The 10,764-nt window shown below is 44.5% G+C and overlaps 1 protein-coding gene across 1 annotated transcript in view; it reads left to right on the top strand.

Moving 5' to 3' along the window:
- The window catches only part of Rpap3 (RNA polymerase II associated protein 3), a 40,362-nt gene extending 29,868 nt beyond the window's left edge, over window positions 1-10,494 (top strand). The window contains exons 11-17 of the mRNA XM_021216884.1: window positions 2,266-2,336; window positions 2,438-2,542; window positions 4,453-4,670; window positions 5,738-5,924; window positions 6,969-7,066; window positions 7,649-7,749; window positions 10,217-10,494. Coding sequence (XP_021072543.1) covers window positions 2,266-2,336; window positions 2,438-2,542; window positions 4,453-4,670; window positions 5,738-5,924; window positions 6,969-7,066; window positions 7,649-7,749; window positions 10,217-10,302 — 866 coding nt within the window. The 3' untranslated portion in view covers window positions 10,303-10,494. The remainder of the gene's footprint in view (window positions 1-2,265; window positions 2,337-2,437; window positions 2,543-4,452; window positions 4,671-5,737; window positions 5,925-6,968; window positions 7,067-7,648; window positions 7,750-10,216) is intronic.
- Window positions 10,495-10,764: the final 270 nt, after the last annotated feature.

Raw genomic sequence — 10,764 nt, 5'->3', positions numbered from 1 at the left:
CTGAGCAAGCCAGTGGAAGCAAGCAAGTAAGGAACATCCCTCCATGGCCTCTGCATCAGCTCCTGCTTCCTGACCTGCTTGAGTTCCAGTCCTGATTTCCTTGGTGATGAACAGCAATGTGGAAGTGTAAGCTGAATAAACCCTTTCCTCCCCAACCTGCTTCTTGGTCATGATGTTTGTGCAGGAATATATCCCGGCCCATGGGACAAGCTATTTTGTGGGGTCAAGGGGGACCGAGCCTAAAAGTAAGAAATGGGCGGGAAAGAAGAGGGAAGCTCTGCAAAGTTGTCAAGGCTTTGTTTACTGCCGGCTTGAATGGTTGGTTATAAACACTGTGAGGGGGAATGGGGAGGGGTTGAGAAACGATCACAAGAAACAGAGTGAAGGATGAATGGGAGATGCTGACTGCAGACTTGAAACTTCTTGTGATTTTTCTCAGAGTCCTGGCGTCTGGAATGCCGGGCAAGTAATCTCAGCGTCCCGGATCCTCCCAGGTGTTAGCTTAGGACAGAAGTCGGATGATTTCCCTGAGTAACCTTGGGAGGAGGGAGATAGATCAGTCTTGGCAGGGAGGGTGTCAAGTAGCCCAGGGAAGGAGGGGGAAACTCGGCTCTCAACAAAATATGGCTCCCAGATGTAGGCTATAAAAGGCCTGGTTTTTCTCAGCCTAGGCTCCAACAGGAATAGAAAGCCTGACTAAGACAGATGCTAAGACAGAGGCCTGGGTCTAAACCCAGGCCCTGGGCCAGTTTTCTCCCAACTCCTTGATGTCACTAAGTATAGCAGATCTCAGGCTTTTCTTTTCTGATGTGGACATTTAAATCTGTCAGTTGCTCTCCGAGCCAGGCATAGCTGCAGCCTGTTGCTTTTTGTTTTATCAAGTTGTGGTAAGATTGCACAGCAGTAATCTGATATTTTTACCATCTCAAGTGTATATTTTCAGTGTTGTGCAACCCTGTTGGTCTTTATTCTAAACTGTGTATCAGACACTAATTGTTCATCTTCCTCTTCCCTTAGCTAGCCCATGGCAATGGCTGTTTTCTATTTACCTGATTATTTTAATAGTCATTACTTTTTTTTTTTTTTTTTTTTTTGAGACAGAGGGTCTTACTGTTTAGCCTGGCTGGACTCCCTGAGTCGTGTCAGCTTTGCTGCTTGGTTGGCTCATGGCCGTCTCATGGCCGTGTNCCATCTCAAGTGTATATTTTCAGTGTTGTGCAACCCTGTTGGTCTTTATTCTAAACTGTGTATCAGACACTAATTGTTCATCTTCCTCTTCCCTTTGCTAGTCCATGGCATTGGTTGTTTTCTATTTACCTGATTATTTTTATATTCATTACTTTTTTTTTTTTTTTTTTTTTTTTGAGACAGGGTCTTACTGTTTAGCCTGGCTGGACTCCCTGAGTCGTGTCAGCTTTGCTGCTTGGTTGGCTCATGGCCGTCTCATGGCCGTGTTGCTGCGTCTACTCCGGTTAACTTAGCTGCTTCAAAGCTTTCCGTGTGCTCAGGCGCCATCATCACAGTCTCTTCTTACAGTTGTTTTTTTCATTTTACTGAACATGTGCATGTACATGCATGCATGTCATAGACACACATGTGGAGGCCAACTTGCAGGGAGTTAATTCTTCATCCTACCCTGTGGTCCTGGAGGTAGAACTCAGATCAGTCAGGCCTGTGGCCGGTGCCTTTACCATTTCAGGGTTTTGAGAGAGAGAGTCTTGCTGTGTTAGCTCTGGCTGGCCTAGCATTTGCTATGTAGACCAGGCTAGGTTTGAACTCCCAGCAGTCCTGCCAGAGCCTCCCAAGTACTAGGGTTACAGGGTGTGGCCACACCTGGTCTCCTTGCCTTTTGGAGCCTGAGTAGCATTCCTGGGTGTGGTGTTGTCAGGGGAGTTAGGTGTGAGTGCAGTGCTCCCTAGGTCTCTCTGTGTCACCTGCAAATCAGGGCGCAGTGAGAGGCCCGAGAGAGGCCATGTGAAAGCTTAACAAACACTCGTTCTCACGATTGCTCCCTCCTAGGGTCCCAAGTAAACCTCACTGAGAAATAGGAGTTGTCTGTTGGGTGTGGTGGTGCTCCAACCCCAGCGCGTGGGTGGTGGAGACAAGGTGATGAGGGTTTAGATTATCATGAATAGCTGGCTCAGGGCAACCTGGGCTACACAGAACCTATAGCAAACAGCCAAAGTATGTCAATAAAATAAAGGGATTATTAACTGATGATGTCATCAAAGTAATTTTACTGTTATTTGTTAACATTCTCGTTAGATTTTGAAACTGTTTTACTTCTGGAACCTGGAAATAAGCAAGCGGTGACCGAGCTTTCCAGAATTAAAAAGGTAGAGTTTTCTTCACCAAAATCCATCGTATTATTGGACACATAAACTTGTTGGTTAATATAGTTAAGTATTTTGATAGTTGTTTCAAATTTCTTTTCAAGGAATTAATTGAGAAAGGCCATTGGGATGATGTCTTCCTCGACTCCACACAGAGACACAATGTGGTGAAAGCCGTGGCTAACCCTCCTCCCCCTCACGGGTCACCTGTAAGTCAAGTGCTCTCATTTCTTTGCCATTTAGTATCACTATTATGTTAGTAGAACTGGAAACAAATGTTGAATTAGAAAGCTTAAAACATTGAAAACTCCTGATGTACCTATTTAATACTCTTTTAATAAATCCCATAGAATTTATTGACAATATTAGGGAGAGTTACCTGTTTTGATTTCTAGAGTAACTTACGTTTCAGTTACACAGTTTAGCATACTATCTTACATAGTGGAATCTGAGTCAGTTTGACATTTTGTTATCAGCTCAACTTTGTCCTCCATCTCTGGAGTTCTGTTAGATAATGGCGACTGGTGATGCTTTCTGACGGTTTTTTTTCTGCTGGTCCTTCCATTTCTGCACTCTCTGTTGGTTCCTTGTTGGTGTCAGTTTCCTGGGCGAATCTCTCCTTAAGTGACTGACTACTTCCTCCACTTTGGTAACTTCTTGTCCGTGCCTGAGCTGACATCCTTGTTTATCCCTTTTATGGTCCTTGATCCTTCTAGGTCTTTCAGGCCCCTCACCATCTTTGTTCTCCTTATTGAGAGGGGGTCAGCCTGCTGGGAGCGGGCATAGTGCATGCTCCCGTGCTCTCGGCTGTGTCATTTGGATTCTAGTTTCCCCAGCTGCTGACCGCAGGAGAAGACGTGCTGTGGGTTAGGAACGACACTGGAGCATTCATTGGGGAAATGTAGTTTATAGCATTGCTGTTTCAGAGTTGAGAATATCAGCACTTAAGTAGTGAATGAGGGAGATGGGGAAGCAGAAAAGACGGGGTAAAGAATGAGAATGAGGTTAGAGGTATGGACAGCTATAGAAAGAGCAGTGCATCTTAGCTTTAGAGAAAGGAAGGACAGACAGAAGTGCCTTTTCCAATGAGACATACAACACAGTGGACATAGTACAGAAGTATAAATACCAAAAGAGGCAAAAATTACAAAAAAAAAAAAATTAAAGAAAAAACAAAACCAGTTAAAAGATTAAAGGAGTGGCCAGTGAGACGACCCCCTGGGTGAAGGTGCTTGTCACCAAGCTGACACTCTGAGTTCATTCTCTGGGATCCATGCAGTGGGAGGCAAAAACGGACTTCTAAGTTCTTCTGACCACATGACCCCCTCCGAACAAGTAAGCGTAATTAATAAGTGATTGAAGTAATACAAACAGAATTGGACAGTTGGCCAGGGAGAGGGCTCGGTGGCAAAAGTGCCAGCCGTGCAGGCTTGCTGACTTGAGGTTAGTCCCTGCAACCCCATGTAGAGCAGGATTCAGTGATGCACGTGTGAATCCCAACCCTCGGACAGAAGCTAGTCTGACAGTATGGCAGCAGCAACAAGAGAGACTGCCTATTTGTTGCTTACTCGATAATAGGGAAAGTTATTTATTAAACTGGAAAACCACTCTAGATAGCCCCTACCAACTTTGTAAATGTGGCAGAGCTGTAGCCTGGACTGGATTTATTCAGCTGTTGCATGCCTGAGAGTGTTTAGAGTTTCCTGTTGGACTCTCTCATGCAGTGCTGGCCCCTGCCTTCCCTTGCTGTACTTTTCTCCACCCACAGAACGCTCTCTGTCTGTCTGTCAGGAGGGTCCTGTCCTGGCTGTCTGCACTTCCCCTCCCTCCCCCATGGACTGCCTGGCAGCCTGTCTGTCCTGCCCTTCCTGCTCTTGGCAGTTGACCTTTCACCTTTGTAACTGTTACTGTGTGCATCCCTTGATTCCCACCTTTAGGTACCTGGGAGGACAAAGAGCTCTTTATTGTTTGTGTTCTCAGACATTGTCTGGCTGACAAATGGAATTTACTTTTAACTGGGATGTTAGCTGTAAGAACATAGCAGTCTTTTTAAATTTGTGACCTTAAGATGGGAAAACTTTTAGTATGTTGATTAAAGAATCAATTCTAATTGTTTTAGAAAGCACTCAAGAAGGTTTTTATTGAAGAAACTGGCAATTTGATAGAGACTGTTGATGCACCAGATAGTTCTGCCACTGTCCCCGAGAGTGATCGAGCAACGGCGGCTGTGGGCACAGGAAGCAAGAATTCAAGCCAGGGTGTCTCTCTGCCCGCAGGAGATAGGCCAAGAGCTAAAGTGTTGAAAATAGAAGCAGTCAGCGACACTTCAGCCCCACAGTGAGTAGTTCCTGTCCCTGTCTCTATAATGACGGTGACCGCACTGGCAATCTGCTTACTGAGAAGAGCTCTGACTTGATGTGAGCAGCTAACTAACCGAACGGTCTAGTGAGCTTTTCCATCTGCACTGGGAGACTGTGCTTAAGGGGACATCCTAATTCCTTTACCCAGGGAGTTGACAGACGAGCAAAGGGTGTTGATTCCTGACCAGGTTGATGTTGCTCATTCTCTCCTCTAGAACTTCAGTATGCATGTTCTTCCCTGCTTAGAGAAAGAGAATTTGATAGAAGGAAGCGTCATAAGAAATTAAGAATTTAAGTGTTACCATTAGTATATCCATCAATACTGAAGACTGTTGAACATTCTTTAAATGTAGTTTAGAACTGAGAGCCAAGAACACAGAAGAGAGACTGTTTTAGGGAGGAGGAGCCTTAGTCAGGGATGCAGGCACAGGGCCATGGTGAGAGTGGGGTATGATGATGTCTGTGGAAAGCCTTCACTGAAGCATTCGCACTTGTCTTCCAACTCAGAATCATTACTAATTATTGTTATTAACAACAACAACAACAACATATAGTGCACACAGCGTCCTTACTGATGACTGTGGAGGAGGTGCAGACCCACTGGGTGGGTTCCGGCTACTGGTTCAGCTTACATTACCACTCAGTAAACACACAAAGTTTGTATTTAAACACTAACCTATAGCAGAAGTTTATTTAAGGTATCGTATGGATTATTCAGAAATGCTGAATAAAGTGAAGTATTTCTTCTTGAAATATCTTGAAGCTGTGATAATTCAGATTTCTGAAAGGCTGGGTTATACTAGATGGAGATGATCCTCTCAGAGTGGGCTAGCTCACCCACCAGCCAGCAGGCAATTGCAGCCATTGCATAGCCAGGCGCGCGCGCACGCACATGCACACACACACTGAAAACTGGACACTCTCAGGATGCAGATAGCAGACACAGTATCAGCAAGGTCTGGTGGTAGAACTCCCGTCGCTCTCCTTTATTGGTTTTGGCTGCTCATTCTGCCGCTGGTTGGCTAATGCTCAGAAATCCTGCAGAGCACAGGTGGAGGTGAAGCAGGATGCCCGTCAGCCTGTGAGTGAGAAGGCCTCCGTGAGGGCAGAGCAGACACCGGGGCAGCTGGCTGCTGCTGTTCTGCCTCCAGTTCCTGCCAACTCCTTCCAGCTCGAGTCTGATTTCAGACAGTTGAGAAGTTCCCCAGAGATGCTGTATCAGTATGTAAAGGTGAGCAGGGGTGGGAGGGGAGGGGAGCCAGCAGTGCGCCTGGATGTAGGTCAGCGAGTAGCTTCTGCTGCTGTAGCAGTGCCGAGCTTGCCTTTTGTGTAGCAGCACAACAACATGCCTCCCCCTGCTGGCTGTGCACTGTCTCAGACGGACTGAAATCAGGAACCCTGGTTTTCTGTCTGGGAAGTGAGCCATGTGTGAAATGACTTAAAGTCTAATTTCATAGTCTATGCCTAAGCTTTAGCTTTACTATTTAATCTAGGGGAGGGGAAAACCCCGGAATCCTTGGTCTTCTGTGCACCAGGCAGTGTAAGCACTTCTGGGCATTTATTTCCTGAAAGTGAAGGCAAGAAAATAAGCTAGGTTAGGTGAATTTAGCAAATCATAGATTAGTATAGTCTTCTTCAAGTATGGTAATAGTGTCTTACACTTTTGTAATTAACAATCACTACAAGTAATATTTCAAGCAAGTCTGCGTTTATCTCTATTTATAGTTATAATTTGGGAGCTCTCTCATGAGGGTCCCTCTTCTTTTCATGGGATCTTCTAGCTATTATAATTATTTGTTATTTTAAATTATGCATATGTGTGTATGTGTATGTATGAATGTATGTGTGTGAGTGTGAATGTATGTGTGTGAGTGTATGTATGTATGTGTGTGTATGTATGTATGCGCGCGTGTGTGTGTGTGTGTGTGTGTGTATGCGCGTGCGCGTGTGTGTGTGTGTATGTGTGTGTGTGTTTGTGTGTGTGTGTGTGTGTGTTTGTGTGTTTGTGTGTGTGTGTGTGGGGTATTCGGGATTGACCCTGGGTCATCTGTGTGAGCTAGAAGCGCTCCGGCTCCAGGCATTGCTTCAGCTAAAGCCATGACTGTCTTAGGTCCCCATCACTCCATCCTTCTTTCAGACTTGTGTCTTAAGTAAAACCTCACTGTTGTGTCAAGTATTATTGTTATTAATTATTCATAATATTTTTATTTGAGCAATTATTATATAACATATATAATATGAATATTCAAATTCAACTTTCTCTTTTTTTTCCAAGAAAATCGAACCATCTTTGTATCCGAAGTTGTTTCAGAGAAACCTAGATCCAGATGTATTCAATCAAATCATTAAGATTTTACACGACTTTTACATTGCGTAAGTTGAATTTTTTAGTTGTGTTCTCCCATTGTAATATTATGTCCAGTGATTTAAAAAATATATTCTTTTTTTAATAAAAGATTTATTTATTTTCTATGTATGAGTACACTGTAGCTATCTTCAGACACCAGAAGAGAGTATCGGATCCCATTACAGATGGTTGTGAGCCACCATGTGGTTGCTGGGAATTGAACTCAGGACCCCTGGAAGAGAAGTCAGTGCTCTTAACCCCTGAGCCATCTCTCCAGCTACAGAAAATTAATTCTTTAACCTTAATATTTGGTACGTGGCAACGTCAGCTTCCTGGTAAAATTCACTGCTGTAGAGACACTGATGTGGGACCATGTAGATGAGGGAAGACTTCTTAGAGGAAGGGTGTAGAGGCCTCTGCGTGAGAGGAGCACCATAGGGCACTGGGCTCCCGAGGAGGAGACTTTGATGTCTTCAGTGGGCTGGTTCATTTATTTATGCTATGATAACACAGTCTTCCCTTGGGGAAATGAAGACTTTATTGTTACTAAGAAAAAAAAACCCTCTGCCTGTACCTGATCACTTGTGTTTATATTTGGACTGTTTCAGGAGGGAAAAGCCAACTCTCATCTTTGAAGTCTTAGAACGACTTTCTCAGCTGAGAAGGTTTGACATGGCCGTGATGTTTATGTCAGGACCTGAGAGAAAGCGTAAGTTCTGAGAAAGCAGGCCTTCCCAGTCCCTTATCCTCCTGCGCTGATTTCTGACTATTTTACCACATATAAGATATGTCCAGTCAAACACAAATCACGCATTTCAGAGAAGCAGCCTGTGTAGTTGGATCCCATGCAGTTAGACTTGTGTTGAAGTGTAGGTGCTGCCTTATCCTCTCACGCAGGAGATGGCCACGGCGTGGGGGTCATGGTGAGGCCACTCAGGTAGGAAACAGCTGTGCTCTGGGTCCTTCTTGGACTGTAGTCAGTGGTACAAAGGCTCTGTTGTTTGAATTCTGCCATTGTGGAGCGAGCAAGGGTCCTGCTGCAGAGCTGGGTACAGGGTATGTGTGGTCCCTTCTGAGAGGCTGCCCTTGAGTCTCTTTCAGCTGAATTCTGAAGTGCAGAAGTCAGTTAGACAAGGGGTGGGGACAGGACCTTCCAGGGATCAGCACGAGGCTCTGCATGGTCTCAGCCATAGCACTGAGAGCGTTACCAGTGCAGTGCGCCTGGACGCTAGGGCCGGGGTCAGGAGTGCAGATGGTGACCCTCAGATTGTTCCTTACTTACACTAAAGTCTGGCAGAGCCATCAAACTCTGAACACTTCAGTTAGTCAGAGTTCTGGGGTGGTCTTAGTTAGGGTCTCATTGCTGTGAGGAGGCACCATGACCAAGGCAACTCTTAAAAAGAAAAACATTTAATTAGGCCTGGCTTACAGGTTCAGAGGTTCAGTCCATTATCATCAAGGCGGGAACATGGCAGTATCCAGGCAGATAAGGCCCTGGAGAAGGAGCTGAGAGTTCTCCATCTTGATCTGAAGGCACTAAGGAGAAGACTGGATCCCACATGGTTAGGAGAATCCCACATGGCTCTCTGGGCCAAGCATATTCAAGCCACTACAGAGGTCTATTTCTGTATTTAGGCAAAAGATATGTCATTCAGTTATAAGTTTGTTAATTATTATTTTGCAAAATTTCTTTAAAGTATTTTTTATTTTACATGTGTGTGCACTGTGTGTGCACCGTGTGTACACCTGGGCAACAGCTAGAGTTATGTCAGCGGTGAGTCACCGTTTAGGCATTGGGAACCAAATCTGTGTCCTCTCCAGGTCTCAGTTGTGTTTTTTGAGACATGGTCGTACTGTGTAGCTCTAGCTGGCTTAGAACTTACCAACTTACAGCAGTCCTCCTGAGGGCCAAGTGCTAACATGCCAGGCATGTGCTGCCGTGCATAGCTAGAAATTCATGGAGACATTTGGAGACAGAATATATAGGAAACAGAAAAACCTTTGGGGACATTCAGAGCTCCCCTAGGTGTAGACTTCTGGACTATGAAGAGAAAGTGTGTCAGAACCAAATGGCCTTACAGCTTCATGGAGCCTAGGAACTTGTGATGTAAATTTACTGAGAGCACAAATCTAAGACCACGAAGGCCCCACTGGCTTAGTTTCTGAGTTTCCTTTCCTTTGTGTGGAGACAGGATCTTACAAGTCTCAGGCCAGCCGTGAGTTCCCTTGGAGCTAAGGGTGACCTTGAGCTTCCTCTTGTTATGCCTGGGAGTGTTGGATTTTAGGTGCTGCCACCACAACTCTTGGTGTTGTATTCTAGTGCTTCTTCCCTCTGGAATATCTGCTCTCGTGTCTTCACTCCTTCAGTTGTTGCTCATGGCCGACAATTCTCTGGTTAGAGTGCCTGCCTGCCTCCCATGGCCCCTCCTGTGCCTCACCCTGCTTCCGCTTCCTTTCTGATGAATAGGTGTGGCACTTTTGCAAATATGTGTTTCTTTCTCTGAAGGAATGCAAGCTCTTGAGAGCAGGAACTGCCTTCTACACTGGGCCCTAATGTGTGCGGGGCACAGCACATGAGGGTCCTCATGAGCTGGTTCCTCACAGCACCCCGGCAGCAGGATCTTGGTCGGGTCTCTCCCGTCTGCTGAGAACATGGCGAGCGTGTGGACTCAGTCACTAAGTGCTCAGAAGCATTACTGTGGTGACCTGTTTTACTGCTGCTGATAGGGACGGCCACTCCAGTTCAGCGTGGAGAAGCCAGCAGTGACAGTTTCCCAGGACTGCTTAGAATGGTGTCATTGAGGGTGGAGGAGAAAGTTATACTGGCCGCAAGATGGTTGGTCGGGAAGGAACAACTTCTTCTTCGATTACTCTTTAAATGTACAGACTAGCTGGACATGGTGGCACTTACTGTTATTTCCAGCACTGCAGAGGCAGAGAGGCAGAGGCAGGCAGATCTGGATTCGAGGCCAGCCTGCTCTACAGAGCAAGTTCCAGGACAGCCAGGGCTATACAAACAAATATCAAGTACACAATCAAGAATTTATGAGAAATGGTAATTACTAATAAAAGATGGTAAAAATTTTATTTGATGGATCAAATTAATCTCTTGAATTTATGTTTTGCATAGTGTCTTAAAATGAGTGACATACAATCTATTTTTTTTTCTTTTTTAGTTACAAATGTATTATTCAATCACTTAGAAAAATCAGAACTGAAAGAAGATTCTATTGAAGAGCTCAAGAAAAGATACGGCGGCTGACCTCCATGGTTGGACGCTGCCACTTCTGTGTATATTATTTTCCTTACTGAAATCAAGTGTTTGACTTTTTACAAAAGTGAAACCTTACCTGAGAGGAGTTTCCTCTCTGGATGACAGTTGATTCACTGTGAGTGTTCTGTGGCCTAACTAGTGAGAAATGCTTCAAATAAATTAAGTTTTTATGAGTTATATTTATAAGGGTCAGTATTTCATTTTATAAATAACTTTAAATGCTATATTAGTTACATTCCTCAATGTCTCATAATTAACATTTTTATATTTTCATGAATTTTTATAATTACAACACACAGCTACTTCATGTCCACATTAATAAAGTGATTTCTATGGAGAGGGTATTGTTGACTAGATAGTAAAGTGATTTTCTGTGGAGAGGGTATTGTTGACTAGATAGTAAAGTGATTTTTTGTGGAGAGGGTATTGTTGACTAGATAGTAAAGTGAT

This window comes from Mus pahari, chromosome 17 (genome assembly GCF_900095145.1).
Source record: "Mus pahari chromosome 17, PAHARI_EIJ_v1.1, whole genome shotgun sequence".
Lineage (NCBI taxonomy): Eukaryota > Metazoa > Chordata > Mammalia > Rodentia > Muridae > Mus > Mus pahari.
Note: the sequence above shows the minus strand (reverse complement) of the source record. Positions and strands in the feature narration are given on the sequence as shown.